We start from the raw sequence: 19,448 nt of genomic DNA on the forward strand, positions 1-19,448 counted from the left end.
TGCATACTATTAATATGATAAGTCATTACTACCCTACTATGTACGTATGTACCAACATCATTGAGCACTTACCTGAGGTGGTTATACTTATATACCCTATGTATGTAATATTCAACGCTATATGTGTCTAATAGGTAAGTATGAATATATACATACATCATTGATGTAATACAGTTGGTAGATACATATATGTACTACTATGGGGATACATGCATGCGTATAGGCATATCCCAATGATGAGGCTTGCAAACGACGCCCATTACAATGTAAATAAATTAACATGTACATACATAGTACATATATGTAGTACCTCCAGAAGTCTTCTTAAAATTGATTGACTCAACATCTGATGTATTCAGAACCTCGAGCGTAGCCGTTTATGCCTGGTTAATTTTACCAAGACTTCTACATTACTCTCGTGTCCCCCTCTTTTCTGTAGTTATTAGGGCTTTGACACGAGAAACCCGTTTCAACGTTTTGGTTGCCCTCTTCTGACGCCAAGATGCTGGAGAGAAAAGGTGATTGATCAGAATACATGTAGATACCTACTCATATGCCTGAGACATGGGTAGCTGCATCCATATCTAGATAGTAGGTATCTGTAGTGGCGTCAAACAAGAGCACGTTACGGAAGCCACAATCTGCAAATGCATGGGGTTAGAAAGGAAAATACAGTACACATTCATCAATGTTCTTGACTTCGTCTAGAAATGGTGCTTGCATGATTTCACATGTACACATGTGCAATCGTTCAATCTTCAACCTTAACTACTATGTATATGTATCTGCTTAATTTTCTATTGCCATACATATACATGCAGTTCAATGTTGCTGATATGATGACTCAATATGATACCAATGTAGATAGAGCGCGGATAGCGCCAGGGTGGGACGGTAAATTTTACATCGTCAAATTATGTGATTATAGCTATCCAACCGACCTACACAGCGAATAATTGTATAAATCAAGTATAGCATGCATATGCACCTAGGTATACATACAGGTATGTATTGGCTTGGCATTATATCTATGTTGCTGAGTAATGAAGAAGATACACATGTAACGTTAGGTAGGTAGGTTAGAGCATTGAATTTCATTGGCTTTTTTATGTCCGGTTCGCCTAATGCGGCTTGCTTACACTTTCGGGACTATTCTGGACTTAGGGTTCCAAAGACCGTGGACTTTGTAAAGATGCCACCCCGATTTAGTGATCTCACGCCTTATGCCCTATCTACATCTTATTTGACATATGCTTATTTTACGCCTCAAAGTCAGCAGCCGCATTGCCCCAGATCCGTAGACCTACATACTTAGGATTTAAACTCTCATACACCAAATCTATCAGACCCAGGAACAGGCGGGGAGGAGCTGATGGCCATTAGTTATCCATAATGATACCTAGTATATCTGCCTTGCAGAATCTCGATAGAACATCGATGTCATGATGTCTTACAGAAGAAGAGCTATGTAATGCGTATGAAGCCTTTACTAGTATTGAATGCGGCCTGTATACTACTATGCCGTCGTATGTCTTGATAAGGAGAGTCTTTATGGATTTGATTTGACTTGGTTTCGTATAAAGTAACTGGTACAACACCGATGCTATTTGGATTCAAGGATTTGTTGCTTTATGAATGACATAGCCAAACTGAACTTGACAACTCTGCCACGGTATTGTCTGATCGTACTAGATATCCAGAAATAAATGACACAGGACACGAGGTTCATCGGTTGTCACTAGATAAGCGGCGCAGTTCATAAGATAATCTTTCCATTGCCTACTACATGTGCACAAGTCACTAGGATCGCCAGCTTCTTCACAGCCTCCTAGATTCAGTCTTTTGAAACATTTCGATTCTGTGGTGCCGTTGATGAATGTGACAGCATCAGGGACGTGGCTATAGGAGGGAAGAAAAGATACTGTGTAGGATCCAAAGCTTGGTGGCTATACATACCTACACGTGCATGAAGCGTGCGGCGCTGTCTTCATATGTTTAGTAATCTCGGAACCTTCCACGCCAATGGAAAACACGTGGACCCCCCACCCTTAGGAACGCCGGAGAGGATTGGTCTCTTATATGGCGCAGTGCTGGTACAGTACATACATAGTATTACGTTAAATAAGGAGTTGCCGATTAGTAATCCTATTAACATCATGGATGCTGAGTAGTGTAGAAGGACCGATGCTATTCAAGCTGCAACGTAGTGATGAAAAGATGGAAATAGAACGTTAGTGCATAACCACTTATGTAAATACCGAAGTGATTTACCTACTTAGGTAATTTACATAGTAGTCACAGTCACATAGCCCTGGGGCAGTTGTCAAAAGGACTTGTGCCGTGCCTACCCTAGGTAGTGTAGGTGATTTCTCGATTGCCAAGGCAAGTAGATCAGTTACATGGTAGTAGCTGTTAAGTGAAAGTGAAAGTGAGGGGTGTTAATACTTTAATCGATACCCCTGCATCGTGACACCCCCACCTTCGTCTACCACTACGTCACTCTCCCGGGACTACGCAAGCACATGGCATAACCTTAAGTATGTACAATACCCAGCATGCATAATACCTACCAGGTCCTACCTAGTACCTACCTTAAAGGCTTAGGGTACCTGGTAGGTAAACTTCGAACCGAGCTAGTGGGGCAGATCCCTGCATGGTGCTACGAACAGACCTTCGGGTAAGTAGGAGCTACTTCCATTGTCATCGGTAGATAATGACCGGACGCCCGGTGCTTTGGTTCCGGGAGTAGGAAGGGGGATGGCACGTGTTTGTCAGACCAACCAAAAGCACAAGTGGTGCAAGGTTTTGGTCCATCTAGCGGTCTACTTTGGTAGAAGGACAAAGACAGCTGCAAGGGAGACATCATACATGAAAGCTGGGTCGAGGCTTAGTTGTAGGGCTGAAGCACGGCAGCAGACTAAACCCAATTAGACCTAACTAGACTTTCAAGGTTTGGAAATGTTGCTATAGATAGGTTAGTGTCAGTTACTAGGGTACTCAGATAGCCTGACAGTCTGTGCTAATAATGTAACCCCATATAAATTCGGCCGAAACTCGCTTAGTAAGGGCGCACGCCGCCAGCCAGCGGACCGGATACCAGGCATTCTAGATCGGACAACCTTGGAGTTTCTTATTCCAACGCCATTTTCCAAGTTTCCGTTCATACTCGATTACTCGGTCCCGAAAGCTTGGCGTTCTGAGGCAAAGCTTACGTTGAGTTTACGTTAACGTCTACGTTGACATATGGACATCATGTAAATAATTAAAAAGAAAAGGGGGAGAGAAAACAACCCTTGAATGATCCAACGTCAAATGCACAAAATAATAACATGGCTTTCATAGAAAATGAATAAGATTATAGACTTTTAGGAAAATTCTGAATCCTCTAAACTCTAAGCAAACAATCTACCTGTATACACCTAGCTATTATTATAGTATCATCTACTCATCGTGAGATGTCCCAACTCCATAGTGCTCTTGAAGCCTAACGCTCAAGGTGTCACAGCAAGAAAAACTTTATATAATAGTACCAATTGACTTCCAAGGTTGCCAATACCGCCACCAGTGATCCTTAAACTAGCATAATATTCCGAGATGTGACGTAGAGTGTCTTTGTCGAAAACTTTGCTTTGATGGCTTCGACGATATGATCGTTCGCAACATCCACCACCGGCAGTCCACTGCTCGATGATCGACTAGCGAACCGAATTGTCGGCGCAGAAAAAGTGACATGTCTTCCATCGCTGCAGCTTCTGTCACCCTCTGGGACGTTCACCCTTTGGCGCATCTTTCCAGACCTCAAATCGATCTCAGCGATGAAATCCTCAGTTGTCCTCTGCGCACGCCTCCCCTTCTGTGATGGTTCGAAGTTGGTAACCACTCTCGAATGAAGGTCGATCCAGATGGTCCCGCCATCAACGTGGACGTGAAGATAAGAGCATGTCGAGTCTAGCTCCATACAATGAGGACCCGTGTAGGGGCTGATGTCAACAGAGGAGACGATGTCACCAACTGAGATATCAAATATGGCGACCTCATGGGAAAGCTCGATGGGCGCGAAGGTGTTGCCTTGCCTGTGTCGTTGACTTATGTATAAAGAATTTCGACTCCAGTCATGAATAATCTCTTGTGGTTCTGCGAGAAGGTCGTCAAGTATATACATCCGGTATGAGACTGCGACATCCGCAAAGGCACAAGGCATGATTTCTGATCCCATACTTCTGATTCTTGGGGGACTCTTCGAAGCTTTCAAGTTGGTATTCTTTGTAGGAGAGTCACCTGGAGAGCGGTCTATGGCAGGAGAAACTTGAATGGGCTCTCCCTCCATCTTAATATCTTGTACAGACATGTTGACGTAGGTATGTGCAAGGTCAGCTTATACTGCTCTGTACTCGATAGTCGCTTCCTTGAACGAAGTCCCCACTCCTCCTCACGCTCGGTTTGACTACGAGGGAGGTATACTCGGAAAAGGAACAAATTATTCAATGTACACCCGAGTGACGAGGTTCCGTTGCATTCGTAATTGATGCCCAGTATATTAAAAAATATGTCAAGTATACAATGTCCTGTACCAAGCCTTGTCGTTTCTATGATGTAGGAGTTGGAGGCCGAAGTGACCGAGGATGTTAAGCCCCTGGGATTTGCAACAAAGCGCCTCGCCCTCCGCACCCACCGAAAGCCCCCGATAATGATCTCTCGTCGGCGTTTAGAAACTCTTCTATAAGAGGGCTGACCAATGATGATCCTATACGGCACTGTCGTATGGGGGAGCCACTCAGGGGAACGCTACGCTACCACGCCGCTTTGCCGCATCCTCGCATCGCCCCCCTTGAGACATGGGGAATATGGGATCTGGGTAGTGGGGAGATAGGATTCCATAAAAGAAGACGTTGATTTTTTTTTTTTTTAAAAAAAAGTCTCAAGTAGGCAGGAGTAGACGAATATGCAACAAGTATCCCAGTCCAAACCTAACGTAGCATTTCAAGAGGAGCTGGTCGTCCCACACTAAGAACCAGGGACATTGTAGATTGACGCTTTTCGGCTGAGAACATTTATATTTCCTAATTTATACTTAATCGATAATGCCATAAGTGTAAACCGATCTTTTAAACACGATCCAAAATTCGATTTTCATTTACCTCGGCGCGTACTCCTTGCGCATCAATGCATCCAGTTGAGTTTCTAGGTTAACTCGGCGTTAGACATTCTCACAATTGCCCGCTTAATTCCGAATGTATTTATTTGCCAATAACACAAGTCTACCTAGGTAGACAAAGGCTAGATGTTGTACATACTTTAATATGAACATGTGAATCTATAATATTGCCATGTGAGCACACAAAAAGCAAGTGCACTACAACAAGTGATCAATTCAGTGATGCATGGCCTTGCCACTACTGTATAGTCACCTATACGCTACGACTAAGAGGCAAAGAGCCTGCAACAACCCTCTAAAAGGTCGTGCTTTTAGTCCATATAATGCATTACACTTTTTATAGTCTTCTTAGCTAGAGTGCCCACAAGGACTATACCGCCGCGTAGATGCTCACTTTCAAACCTCGTCTTTAGCTGTTATGCAAGAAACAGAGCACCATAGTTACCTATGTTAGTAGGTAGTTAGGTACGTATAAGCACAAGGTGGGCTGTTTCAGTTAATATAATCATACAACCTCACCAATCAGGGATTTCCAACTTTCTACTTCACGAATCAAGTTACAAGTAGAAAGAACTAAGAAGACTATGGTAATTTGGATGCTACTAGTCATGGGATATATACCTACTACGTGATTAGTATAGGAGAATATACTCATCAAGTTCAAATGGCGTGGATAAATTGCTAAGTGCACATTATTCATTTTCCCAGGCTCCATCATTACCCAGTACAACTTCGATCAAATCGATTTGTACAGCGTTAGGTGTGAGCTTCATTAGGTTCTAAGTGCTATGAGCGCATATCTGTCCAATACCTAGATAGACTCGATACGGATAATCGTCATGGGTCTATGGGTAATAAATAGGTACCTTACCTAGGTATACACTTGGATTTCCAATACGTGACTGCCGGCCAGTCTCTCGCTCTCTGGCAACCCATATTGGTATTTCCCATATAACAGAAAGTACCTAGGCACCTACCTAATGCTACAATATCTCATACAACTGTGCAGTTAGTAGATAGTCTGTAGCGAATCGACTTCAATGTTGATGTTGCTTTGTGCCTTGAATGGCGCAACATTCACAGGAAATGTGCTGCCCCTATGTCATGTTTAGTGCCTATGTATGTACAACCTCAGCTGTTGAATTTTGACCTTTCCTCCTCTTCTCTGATTTAATCCAAGAAATAATTCAGCTCACTAGTTTCATCTAACGATCTTTTCCTTCTTCCCTCTTCCCATACGGCATCAAGTCAACCTTCTCCCTCTCTCTCATACCCACACACACACCCACTTACAACATAAAAGCAACTCGACTATTCTCCGTACTCATCTAGGAGCTGACTAGATAAATCATTTTCCAATCTTGCTTGACATTAATTGCAAACCCTCTCACCACAAAAGCAGAGGGGACATTGAAACAATTTGTGATACCTACTTTCTACGTTGCCAACGAAGGATGAGATCCTGTGGGCATTTCTGCCCCAATATGGGCAACGACGCCCGCGAGGCGACTTGTCAGCTCGCACTGGAGGGACGGAGCCTTTCTCTTCCTTGCGGCCACCTAATTACCGCACCTCAATGCTGGCAGGTTCAGGAACCACATCTCATCCAATGCGATGAACTTGTGAGAAAGACTATACCGATTTGCGGTCATCAGATAGAAGTTCCTTGCTTCCAAGATGTTACGGGTGCCAACTTGATTTGCCGGGCACCATGCGGTCGCAAACACAGCACCTGCACGCATGTGTGTGCCGAAGAGTGTCATCTTGGAGATAACTGCCCGCCATGTGAGATGCCATGTGAGGTCCGATGCTCGCATTCGAAGTGTTCCAAGACCTGTTCTGAGCCTTGCACGCCTTGCAATATGGCAACTTGCGCGTCCAGCTGCCCACACAGCCAGTGTACTTTACCGTGAGTCTACTATCCAGCACATCGGTCTCTATTTGTGCTAACTACAGATCTATTAGATGTGCGGCGCCGTGCAACTGGACACCCTGCTCTAAGCGTTGTAGCAAATTGTTATCATGTGGCCATCGATGTAAGTAGATACTTCAAGTTGCATCTTCAGAAGCTCCAGTGTTAATTTGTGCTTAACCTAGGCCCTTCGCTGTGCGGAGAAATCTGCCCTGATGCGAAATACTGTCAAGTGTGTGGCCCCGAAGAAATCAAGACCACTATGGTTGTCGTATTCGATGAACGAAAATACTGTGATATTGACCTGGATGCCGAACCCTGCATCTTTCTCGATTGCGGCCATATCATACCAGGAACTGCCATGGATTTCATCATAGGCTTTGAACAATATGAGCGTGATGCGGACGGCAAGATCATTTCTATCAAAAGCTTTCCTAAGCCTTTCTGGGAAACCGTCATCAAATCCTGCCAGCAATGTGGTGGCAGCCTGCGAAACATTGCACGATACGGTATGATTATCCGTCAATGCTTGCTTGACGATTCGGTCAAGAAAGTTGCTAGCTGGTCTCACTCCCGCATAATGGAGTTTGAACGACATCTCATTGACGAACAAGAGCAACTGCAGCAGTCAACGACATCCAACGAGTATCTCCAGCGGTTTGGAGGGCAAGGGGTTCTTCGTATCAGTGGAAGCTCCATCGCCCAAATGCTGACTATTTACGACTGGATTGGGAACAGTCGGTACACTGCGTTTATCGAACTTCACACATCCATTTACAAATTCCTACATGAAGTCATACGAGAAGAACAGCCGTATGCTTTAACTCAACACACTGGCCAGATGGCGGGAAGTGCAGTTCGTCTAGAAATTGATCAGTTCAAGTTTCAGCTTCGCGGCGAAATCATGCTGCGAATGCTGCTCATTCGCTGCTACTTGATCGTGCTGGGTGATTTTCTGCTGCTGAAGGGTAATGTATCAGAATCCCATACGACGGTGAAAATTAAGACAGGCGATACGGAGAAGGAATGTGAGCAAGTCATCCGCATGGCGGAAAGGCGAGGATATGCTCGTCAGGAAGAGGAATGCCGCATGCTATTGGCGAAATTCGTCGCCATGGCTCATCAGGCAAATCACAATATGGGAATTTACCCCCCTACACCAGAGAATCGCTCCTTCTGGGACGCGATAAGGGAAGATTTAAAGGAAACTGGCCGCTGGCGTAGATGTGTCCGTGGACACCCTTTCACCAGCCAGGTCAACGGCTCTAAGTGCCCAGATTGTGGTGCGCCTGATCATGGAATTACAAATGAATAGGCGAAATGATTCTGGCTATGAGTATGGGGTCCCCGCTTCAACGTCAGCAATTTTTCACTACTAAGTGTTGGAAAGGAGTCATGTTATTGCAACGGTGAATGATACTATGTACTCCGTAATCATAATTGAACCCCTATTCCCCTCAATGTCAAGCCTGGGTATACTGTGTGCCTACAACGTATGTGTTATGTGTACCTAATAATAAACTCATAGGTTCTAGGTACCTACCTACCTGAGTAATTGTATCATTATTATTTTAGGCATTTTAATATCTTCCTGTTGTCAAATTCTGTTTGTAGGTGAGTACTTCGTACTTTTGCAGGCATAGCATGGTTGTGTATAGTGGGCCACCACCGTCACCTATTGTAGTGTCACATAAAATTAGCACGTGACCACTTACATGGCAAATAAATACTTCCCACGTTTATTAGGTATTTTGAAACTTCCTTACAACTTCCAACTTTTCCTTCTCCTTTACAAAAAAAAAATTAAATCAAGCAACGCAGTTAACAAAACAATTATTCGCATTGTTGGGCAACAATCTGTAAAGGCGCTGCATACTGTGCCCTATGTTGTTGCGCCACACTATCAAGACCATCGAAGTCGTGTTGAATTAGAACGAAGAATTTGTCCTAATTGATGCCCGCCTTCGGTGCACGTGATCATTCGATAAATCACATTACTTTGTCCTCATCATATACCGAGTCTCGCCAGTCTTTCATTCAAGGGTACCGACAATATGTCAACTGAGAAAATGACAATGGAGGATCTCTTTGTGATTGGTGGATTACATTCCGCCACTGAATACCAGTTTGACGAGGAGCAGGCCGACGCCATTGTTCGAGCCACCGCCTACCATCGAGAAGACTTCTTTCGCTCTGCGATACATATCCCGAGTTACATATTAGAAAATGCTGAGTCAATAGCCACATCATTCCCACGGATGTCTTACACGGGACTCGGCTCCCTCAATCGAATACCTCTTGAGCTCTTGCAAGATGTGTTGTTACGCCTGGACATGCGTTCTCTAGCCCGATTTCGACAAACAAATTTGAGATCAAGACAGACAGTGGACTCTCTTAGGGAATATCAGGTTGTGACCTCCCATGGCATGAACCTTATCTGCGCCTTGGGGCGAACCGGGTATGCCCCCTTTGTTTCTCTATCTGAATGCTACTACGCACTATGCACCAAGGAGTGTGTTTCTTGCGGCGAATTTAGCGGATTTATATCCTTCTTAAACTGGCATCGATGCTGTTTTAAATGCCTGAAGGTGGCTCCGGAAGCCCAAGTGAAAACTTTAGCCGCTATCCGGAAACAGTTCGGCATGACCAAGGGCAGATCAAGGCAACTGAGGTCGTTCAGAACGTTGCCTGGAATCTACTCGATGGAGGAGTCCGTATACGAAACCCGTGTTAGGATCGCGTCTGTTTACCAGGCCATGCTAATTACTGGACGAATGTCGGATGCACCACCGCCGCCCAATCCGGTACGAGATCAAAAATTCAATTTCATGGGGGCGTGCGAGCTCCCTTATTATGATAAACGAACCGGCAAAGCTGAGCGAGGATTATCGTGTGCCGGATGTCAGCTCGCTCTCGAGGAAGGCCTCTTCGGCACCTCAATTGGAAATTGGGTATCCGAGGTTCGCGATAAGTTATATTTACGGCGCGAGTTTCTAGAACATTTTCGGCGGTGTAAACAGGCACAGCGCCTGTGGATATCCAGTGGTGAAGGTGCCCGCCGGGCACCCGAATTACCGGACTTTGCTTTGATGGGAGGCAGCTGCAAGGCTTTGCGTGCGTGATGATGAGAGGAAACTGCAAGATATGCTAACATGGATGGGGAAACGACTTCAATGCATTACAACTAGGCTGTCTACATAGCTACATAAACTAGAGCGATGAATTATCACAATGGCGACTGATTATCCTACTGATTGTCCCCAAGATGCGGAGGTACATGTAACTGTAATCATAAATGTGTGACAATTTGGTCCCAAGGGAGCCTCGATTGGCATTCTCTGCATACATGGCCTTGGATAGAGCGCAATCCAACCCCTTCAAGCGCTGCCCGTCTCCACAAGCCAATGGCGTCTGATTAAGCTTAAACGCATCCAGTACTTCTGGCTCGTCGATCTATTTACCTCCCCATCTAACCAGCAATCGAAAAGTTATATGTACAAGATGGCCACCATCCCCCTTACGTCAAACGCCTCGAAGATCGTGCTGGCCCGACAGAACGGGTTATCACGTCACATCAGTGATGATCCGGGTGTTCAGCGGCAGATCCTGGCGGGGAACGAGGGAGTTGCCCCGCGGACCTATTATTGACGAATGAGATTAGCGTTCCTTGTGCTCCTATTTGCCAAGATCGAATCAACAGCATTAGATTGTGTAAACAAAAATGGCAGTTGAAATACTACCTAGTACTAGGTACTAGGTAGCGACTCGGTAATTGTCACTTTAATTGTACATCATCTTAGAAATCAGTAGGTATGATGGGAGAACATGTTACATTGCTTCTATAATTCATGGTATCAAAAGAAAGTACATGTAAAAACTATATAAATATGTAACTACCTAGTATTTAGGAAATAAGTCTTCCTTTTCCCATCCTGGCCTACCTATCCGAAGAAGTTCCCCCCCACTTCTAAGACATCGTCATCACATCGTCATTCGAGCACAATTACCTAAACACTTTTTTTTTTTCTTTAATTTAATTTCTTTTTTTCCCCCCAACCTGTTTAATACATTTATTCTATTAATGAAATACCCATAACTCACTTACCTACATTATGTAGATACCTACCCAGTTATGTAGCCACATGTGCACATGTGCAGGTAAAAACGCTAGTGGTCAGTTTTTAAGATTAAGACATCAATCCATAGACGTTGGTAATTACATACATGTACTCGATGCCATCAATGCCATCAATACCATACTACCGGCCGGAAGCTGCTCCGCGCTAACAAAAGTCGCCACGGTCGCCACGAGAAAATCCAGTTGTGAAGATTGCCATTAGATTAGATTGCTATATGCGAGTCCTGCCTTTCTTAGGTTGTATCCATCACAATATTGATTGATGATCCATCATCATGTCCCCCGCTGGTGCTGGAACCAGGCGCGCTTCGAGTGTAAGCAGCACCGAATTGGCTAGGCAACGGGATCTAAACAAATATTATCAACCATGGCTTGATTCCAAGAAGTTGAAGACCGTACCAGATAATGTCGGTTCCGATGAAGCACCAACCGCCCGCTGCTCTCATGATACCACTCTTACCGCCCTTGCCCAACTGGCCGCCTTGAGATTGAACGTCAAGCGGGGCATGATATCTCTCATAGACTCCAGTTCTCAGATAATTCTCGCCGAAGCCACACAGACCCTTTCCCTCGTTGACGAGAGGCGCCATGCCCCAGAAGACCACTTATGGCTTGGAAATGTCTCTCTACCGCGCGACGACTGTATGGACCAGGAAGTTTTCGGAGTCACCGCTACATTCAAGGACGCTGAAGGCAGGGATGTACACTTTCCTGCTTTGATCGTTAACGATACTCTAGAGGACGTCCGCTTCAAATATCGCCGTTATGTCACATCCAACCCTGGTGTAAGGTTTTATGCTGGTGTACCCATCACCACAAAACAGGGCCACGCCATTGGCGTGTACGCCGTTTCCGACATGAAACCAAGGCCTCAAGGTCTCACTCTCGATGAAGTCCAATTCATGGAAGATGTTGCTCAGATCGTTACAAACCATCTTGAGAGGGTTAGTAAGTAAATAGTCGCTTTATCCTATTTGCCTGTGCTTTGTGGTATATTGAGAATATAGGGAGAGTAGAAGAATCTTGATCTCAGGTACCCAAACGGGTTTCCCATAACTCAATTACCAAGCACGTGAAAAATGAGATTTATTAACTCGGTGCATCTTAGTGGATACTGTCGGGCGCCTTTCAGAACGGGGTTTCATGAGAGGCATCTCATATTTCCTAGAGGATCTATCTGAATATAAATATCAATTAAGCAATGGCGATCGTGCCCAGGAATCCTCCAAGGCCAATCACAATCCAGACGTACCCCCAGTTGATCCTCAGCTTCCCCCCGCAAGAGGACGATCTAGCCCTCCAAGATCGGCAACTGCGACAGCATCCAATTACGTTTCACCTACCCGTGTTACGTTTACGGATGGTAAAGAGGACCCAAACCAAGGGCCCCAACACTCAACTGGTAGCAATGCGAAGAACAAGGAAAAATCAGACTCGTCTAAGGGTAACATTCGCAGAATCTTCACACAGGCATCGCAATTGCTCTGTCAGCAAGCACGGGCTACGGGATGTGCATTTGCAGACGCTGGATCCGGATTGTTCAACGGTCAATCCGAGGGGGTGGTTTCGCCTCCCACCAGTGCCCATGCCAACATAGCCGTAGATGACAACTTCGAGTCGACTGAAGATGAAGGGAAGAGGGCCGACAAGGTAGGGAGAGACATCATATCATCCCCTAAATATGGAACTAATTTACCCCAGGCAGTCTTCGGTGATCGATTAGACGAAATGGCAGATCTCCTGAGTATGTCTGTGGAGAATGGAGATGATGAAAAAAGCTGTCAAGGTATAGTGAAGCGAAAAGGCTTGAAGAAGCTTATATTACGATACCCTTTCGGCAAGTGTTTCTACTTGAGTAAAGGTCGCGCTGAGCCTGATAACGGTTTCGTCACCGACGAGGTAGTGGCTGGAGGCGGCTCAGGTCATGCTATCAAGATGTCTCTGGATCTCGAGGACCAATCTCACATTCTACTACCGCGAGAGCTATTGAGTTACCTTTCTGGTGCAAAATGGCTCATGTTTCTACCCCTTTTCAACTACGCCCAAGGCCAGTGGTTTGCAGCTGGGTTCCTTTGGGGCAACGATTTTAGCATGGGCGACCCTGACGATGCATTGCCGTACTTTAAGACCTTTGGCTCCTGCATGATGAGCGAAGTTGCGAGCATGGAAGTTTTAAATACGAACATTGCCAAGTCCACTTTCATTGCGTCTATATCTCACGACCTGCGATCCCCGCTACATGGGATGTTGGGAAGCTTAGAATTCCTCGAAGATACCATGACCTCAGCTTATCAGATGAGCTTAGTCGGTGCGATAGAAACGTGCGGAAAGACGCTCCTGGATACCATCGACCACCTCTTGGACTACGCAAAAATAAACAACCTAAATCGAGCGAGTTTGAAATTGGACTCCACCAAGGAAAGAAAAACATGGAGAGATTCACGCGATGTGACGACGGAACCTATGTCTACCAAATTTGATCTCGCGCTCCTCACCGAAGAAGTGGTCGAGGCAGTGTTTGTTGGACAGACGTTTCGAAAGATGAATCTTCGACATCACGATCCCGTCGATGAGGCATCTGAGCAAATAAAATCGATGGCCATCGACGACAGCTCGACCACTGAAGAGCAGATACACGCTGGCAGTATCAAGTTCTCTGGCAGGGTGTTTTTACTACTTCATATTCAGAAGCTACAATCTTGGTGGTTGGAAGGGCAAACAGGAGGGCTCCGCCGGGTCATTATGAATGTGGTTGGAAATGCGATTAAATATTGCGAAGAGGGTTGTATCGATATTTCGTTGAAGGCTAAGCCAATCACCCCGTCGGAGGTCGAGATCGAATTTTCCGTGAAAGACACTGGCATCGGCATGTCTGAAAACTTCATCAACAACCATTTGTTCCAAGCATTTTCACAGGAAAACTCCTTCACGCCGGGGACAGGACTAGGGCTTTCCATCACTTCACAGATTGTGAAAAATAGTACGTATAGTTCAGATTCAACATCCCCCTCCCCACCTCCCCACACACACGTTCTTCAGCCCCTCCGTCGCATCTTTCGAAAGACAGTCTTTCCCATTGGATATGTCCAGTTTCTATGATTATTTATCCCCCGTTGTCTCTTTACATCAAGATGCGACCGCTAACTTACTTTTGGTAGTGCGAGGAAAAATCAAAGTTGATAGCGAAAAAGGAGTTGGCACACAAGTTAGTATTACTATGCCCATGAAGATTGCCGATGGAGACCGTAATATTGGGATCCAAGAAGACCTGTCGCGCGAGACTATCAAAGTTACAACGGGTAAAACAGTCTGCATCTTGGACCCTCTCCTTGGCAGCGATAATTATATCTCTGGGGAGCTTTCAAAGCTTGAGTCTTCCATTGCTACTTTCTGTCGAGACTGGTTCGATATGAAGGTAATCCAAAGCAAGACTATTGAGACAGATCCCGACACAGCAGTATTCATTTACGCCGAGCCACCGCCGATTGAGCATCTAGTCCAGCAGCATTTTGAGCGAAGGTCGAAGGGCATTTCAGGCAAAGAAGCGGCACTGCTCGTTATATGTACAAATGCCTTCGAAGCTGCAGCTCTAAGGGCAGCCGGTATCAAAGATCTCGTGTCGTTGGGTAGGGTCATTGAAGTGATTAGCCAACCGGTGGGGGCGCGGAAGCTGGGCAAAGTACTTTTGAGATGTCTTCAACGTGTTGAAGCTAGTGAACTACACTTTAGAGATTCGTCACCAACTAGCAGTAAGTCCCCAGGGCGCGCCACGGAAGCTGGGTGGAATTCTCTACCAATCATCTACGACCAGGCGGAAAAACGATATAGGCCCTCACTTGAGATTTTAAGGTGGAAATCAGAACAATTGCGGTTGAAGACACCATTTGACAAGAAAGAGGTTACTCGACTGCTTCCAATACCTAGCGGCCAGCCCAGCAGCTCCACGACAGCTTCACACCTCCGCGACCGATCCAGCGATCGGGGGAAACGGATACCCCGTGTGCTCTTGGTGGACGACAACTCGATCAACCTCAAGCTTCTCGTGACGTTCATGACCAAGATCAAGCTTCCCCACGCCGAAGCCATGAACGGGCTAGAGGCAGTCAATAAATTCAAGGAAGCAGAGAAGCCATTTGACTTTGTGCTTATGGATCTGCAGATGCCAGTCATGGACGGTCTCGAAGCGACGCGGCAGATCCGCGAGTTTGAGAAGGAGAGAGGTACCCTATATGTAAAACCGTCGACTATCATCGCTATCACGGGTGTCGGTAACGAGGATACCCGCAAGGAGGCGATGGAGGCCGGTATGTCGCAGTTCTTGACCAAGCCGCTTAAATTCAAGGTGCTGCAGAGCTTGCTGTTGGAGGAGCAGGAGCTATGAAAGGATGCACGATGCGGAAAGTGGTTTAGCTACTTACGCGGTCGGATGAAATCTTGCTTTTTCTCTCTTTTGATATGATGGGTTATGATAGAGTAGACATGATGGTAACGTTCAGCAGATCATGATGAGAGATGTCATATCTCGACAGGTTATGTCATTACCTATACATACCTAGGTTCTTAGCATGGCGAGTTCAGAGTGCATTATACACGAGCATGTTGGGAGTTGATAGACGGGGTTATTTTAGAGTAATGCTATTTTTTTATACTACCTAACTGCATAATCCGTCTCAAAAGCGACCGAGAGAAAAGGGGTAAATATGGCAGGGGAAGAATCCTAACCTACCTAGTCATGTGACCAGGGTAGTACAACATATCGCTGACCTAACCTAACCCATTCACTGCCTTGGCGCCCTTTTCTTGCATCTTTCTCTTTCTCTCTTTCTATTCAAATACACCAGGGCCCAGGCTCTATTTCAGCTATTTTGGTCCTCTATTGTTTCCATTTCATTGTATGTAACATAACACCAATTTCTTGGTCTTTTAACTTGGGGGCTAATTGTTTCGTGGCCGCAGGTTGTTCTATAGAGGCTGAACCGATTGGCTCAGAGGTCTCGTAACCGCCCGCTAACAAAACCACGACCGCCTGAACGACCAATAACACGCAAGCGCGCGTCTCAATCTTTGACTTGTCAAACGCGAAATGAAGGGACTCAAAGAACCATCGCAGCGCTTAGCCAACCTTTCTTCAAACCCAATCTATACATGATACTGTAGGTAACAGCGAAAATGGGTTACCCTCACTCTAGCCGTTTAATCCAGCATCGTCGAAATAACCTAGGCTAAGACAATTTCATTGGATGAATTCTCCCGATCTATCTGGTATATCGGTTATATCGGGCCCTCTCCATGGCCCTCAAGCTGCTGTTATGAGTGTTCAACGTCCCATACTGGCCGAGACTACTGGGAAACCTAGTCTGTTCGGATCATGCGCGTAAAGGTCACGGTGAAGATAGGTCGGACAACATACCATGGCATTCCACGGTCTTGTTTCACTGCTCTTGTACAAGATGGCAGTGTTCCCCCTGCTTTTTGGGCAAAGATTTTCAAAAGTCGGTAATTGTCATTCTAGATTTCGTAGTTCGCCCTCGCGCATTATTGCGACTCTTTATTCTCCGTTATTCTTTTTTCTTTGTTCGCCTTCTATTATCATCATTGTTCCTTCCCCGTCCACTATTGTGTCCATATCCCTCCGTGCTCTTGTTCGATTCTAAAGATATTTTAGGCCTTTCTTTTAAGATAACTCCGTTCTTTATTAGACTGAGGTAATATGAATCGCCGTTCCATGCCAGCCATATCTTGAACTGCACCTACGATTCCCTTTCGGTTTTTGTATTTCCTATATACGTTCTTTTCATTTCTCCTTCCCAGGAAAAAAAAATAATATCCAAAACCATATTCCAAATGTTCATTCTAGTTTTATTCTCACACCTTCTACTATTCTCCGAGGCCTCGGCGGCAGGTCCGCTGAGGCGAGGAGAAAGGTATGTACTGAAGAAGATAGTCCGACTGGATGATGGTCGACTAATACCTTACAGCTTGAGATGGCGAGATGTAGCAGGAACCTCCAGTGTCTACAGCTTTGCGAACACGAGCAGCATAGCCACCACCCCCACGACGTCCTCCGATGCAGGCTCCTCGGCATCAGCGCTCGGTGAAGCGTCGACGCTATCTTCATCTCTAATCACCTTTTCAATAACAGATTTGAAATCAGCTACTTTATCAGCCTCGTCGTCGACTGTAGTTAGTTCCAGCACACACATTCCCTCGGTGCCGGGTAGCTCTGTATCTTCCGTGCTTTCCACACTTTCTGCATCTTCTACAGCATCTACAGCCTCTATTTCCATCTCTCGATCGTTCACTCTCAACGACAGTACTACCATCCCCACTGTGAGCATTTTTCCGTCTTCCACAGTGGCTATCGAGTCAGCTTCAACCACCGACGTCACAAACTCAACCACTAGCGTATCGAGTACGTCGTCATCAGTTCTAAATGCGACCCCGTCAACGAAGTCTACCGGGATGTCGAGCTCCTTGCTTCTTCCACTCACGCCAGCATCCTCGACCGTTTCCAATGCTGAATCGCAGGATGTCACATTGCCGAGTGTGACTCTTGTCACGGTTAGTTCCGCAGCTAGTTCAGCCTCGGTCACATCCGTTTCTACGCCTGCGTCCCAAGCTATTACAACGCCGCTTTTGACTTTCATCACGACTCCGGATAGCTCCACAGCTAGTTCAACGTCGGTCGCATCTGTGGAGACGCCGTCTACCAGCAGCACAAGTGCATCAGCGTCTAGCACCGTTACACCGTCTAGTACTGTGACCCTTACGTCTTCTAAAGTTAAGACGGTTACTGCAGGTTCCCCTTCAAGTACGCAAACTGCTTCTACCGCTTCAGCCAGCTCTCCTACTTCAGTTGCTGTTACGTCTACGTCAGTTTCTGCTACGTCCAGTTCAGCAGCTGATACATCTACAAAATCACCAGCCTCGTTTGTTCCGGTGGTGAAGTCATCTTACGTGTCTCACGCAGTATCAGCAACGGGCTCGCTAAATGCAGCGATCCCGACTATTATCAGTTCCGTTCCAGCCTCGACCGCCACAGTCTCCCCCGAAGTGCTCGCTAGCAATTTGGCTAGCGCGAACCAATACAACGCGGTATTTGCCGGACTAACTGAGGAGTCTGCATGCACAGCCGGGCAGGCTGCGTGTGTCCACGGAAACGTTGGGAAGTGTTCTAGTGCTGGGACGTTCGAGATCGTTCCTTGCCCTGGCGCCGAGACTTGCTACGCCCTACCCATGAACACGGTGGCAGGTGTGCAGATCGGTTGTTGGGATGACGCTACCGTAGCCAAAGCACTAGGGGGCGCTGCACCTTCTGCTCCCAGTTCAGCCGCAGCCAACTCCCCTACGGGATCCCAAGGCTCTGGCGGAGATGGAGTTACCGTGACGGTCACGCCGATCATCACCAAGACGGCCGAGACTACTGTGACTGCGGGTGCGGGGTCGTCTACCCAGACGTCTCCGTCGATCGCTAATCCGCTGCCTGCTGAAACTTCGAGCACAGAAACGCCGCTTAAGGAAACCGTAACGGTGACCTACGTGCCAACCACTTTCAGCACGTTGACTCGATCCAGCCCCATCGTACCACCGCAGACCGTCACGGCAACTGTTACCGTGATTCCTACCAGCTCAGAAAGCTCCACTTCCATCGCAGAAAGTTCAACATCCACTTCGGAGAGTTCGACATTTACCACAACCTCTGCTACTGCTACTTCTACTTCGTCCGCCGGCTCCCCTCTACGACCGCCCACACGCACCACATCCACATCCACATCCATGCCCGAACCCTCTCCTACTAATGATTCCGGCGCCGACGAGAACGGCCCGATCGTGAACCCCCTCCCGCCCTTGACAGCGATTCTTGGCGGCAGCAATCCGTTCGGGCCCATCGTGCCGACCGCGAACCGGGTCGAGATGACAAATGCCGCGGTCACTCCGGCGGCAGTCACCGTCACAGTGACGGAGAAGGAGATCGTGACGTCCACAACGACTGCTACGGACTTGGCGACGGTTACTGCGACGGTGAGGGCGTAAAAGAGTTTGGATTTTTGAGAATTATTATTTTAGCCGGAGTTCAGGTTCAGGGGGTAAAGGGGATAGGGGGAGGGGCATATTTAGTCGTTAAAGCTGTTACTGTCTGTTCATATTTGACTTGCTTGGTCTGGGAACATAAAAATGGAAATGGAAATGAATACCCTTGTGCTTTTTATATTTTAACTTAACTATCTAATTAATACCGAAGT

General features: G+C 46.4%; 5 protein-coding genes across 5 annotated transcripts; 4 read left to right on the forward strand and 1 right to left on the reverse strand.

The window, feature by feature from the left end:
* Positions 1-3,571: 3,571 nt before the first annotated feature.
* On the reverse strand, positions 3,572-4,348 carry GGS25DRAFT_526076 (uncharacterized protein; the record flags this gene model as incomplete). Its single annotated transcript, XM_049264912.1, has 1 exon — positions 3,572-4,348. One exon carries the CDS (start codon positions 4,346-4,348, stop codon positions 3,572-3,574), a length of 777 nt encoding a protein of 258 aa, XP_049112110.1.
* A 2,981-nt stretch (positions 4,349-7,329) lies between these two features.
* GGS25DRAFT_526077 (uncharacterized protein) lies at positions 7,330-8,382 on the forward strand (the record flags this gene model as incomplete). The annotated part of the gene is made up of 1 exon (XM_049264913.1): positions 7,330-8,382. One exon carries the CDS (start codon positions 7,330-7,332, stop codon positions 8,380-8,382), a length of 1,053 nt encoding a protein of 350 aa, XP_049112111.1.
* Positions 8,383-8,831: 449 nt separating this feature from the next.
* On the forward strand, positions 8,832-10,321 carry GGS25DRAFT_509735 (uncharacterized protein). Its single transcript, XM_049262594.1, has one exon. The coding sequence runs from the start codon at positions 9,122-9,124 to the stop codon at positions 10,187-10,189; it is 1,068 nt and encodes a 355-aa protein (XP_049112112.1). The 5' UTR covers positions 8,832-9,121; the 3' UTR covers positions 10,190-10,321.
* Positions 10,322-11,216: 895 nt separating this feature from the next.
* GGS25DRAFT_78789 (uncharacterized protein) lies at positions 11,217-15,861 on the forward strand. Its single transcript, XM_049266015.1, has 4 exons — positions 11,217-12,153; positions 12,314-12,855; positions 12,907-14,185; positions 14,364-15,861. Exons 1-4 carry the CDS (start codon positions 11,481-11,483, stop codon positions 15,584-15,586), a joined length of 3,717 nt encoding a protein of 1,238 aa, XP_049112113.1. The 5' UTR covers positions 11,217-11,480; the 3' UTR covers positions 15,587-15,861.
* A 1,188-nt stretch (positions 15,862-17,049) lies between these two features.
* On the forward strand, positions 17,050-19,239 carry GGS25DRAFT_526081 (uncharacterized protein; the record flags this gene model as incomplete). The annotated part of the gene is made up of 2 exons (XM_049264914.1): positions 17,050-17,129; positions 17,184-19,239. 2 exons carry the CDS (start codon positions 17,050-17,052, stop codon positions 19,237-19,239), a joined length of 2,136 nt encoding a protein of 711 aa, XP_049112114.1.
* Between the last annotated feature and the right edge of the window lie 209 nt (positions 19,240-19,448).

This window comes from Hypoxylon fragiforme, assembly GCF_022984875.1.
Source record: "Hypoxylon fragiforme strain CBS 206.31 chromosome Unknown GGS25scaffold_10, whole genome shotgun sequence".
NCBI lineage: Eukaryota > Fungi > Ascomycota > Sordariomycetes > Xylariales > Hypoxylaceae > Hypoxylon > Hypoxylon fragiforme.

Bases quoted from the DNA above. Each gene is read 5' to 3' on its own strand.
- GGS25DRAFT_78789 (XM_049266015.1), top strand. From the start codon at position 11,481: ATGTCCCCCGCTGGTGCTGGAACCAGGCGCGCTTCGAGTGTAAGCAGC. The intron at 12,154-12,313 runs GTAAGTAAATAG...GGTGCATCTTAG, and splicing joins AAACCATCTTGAGAGGGTTA to TGGATACTGTCGGGCGCCTT. The intron at 14,186-14,363 runs GTACGTATAGTT...TACTTTTGGTAG, and splicing joins TTCACAGATTGTGAAAAATA to TGCGAGGAAAAATCAAAGTT.
- GGS25DRAFT_509735 (XM_049262594.1), top strand. From the start codon at position 9,122: ATGTCAACTGAGAAAATGACAATGGAGGATCTCTTTGTGATTGGTGGA.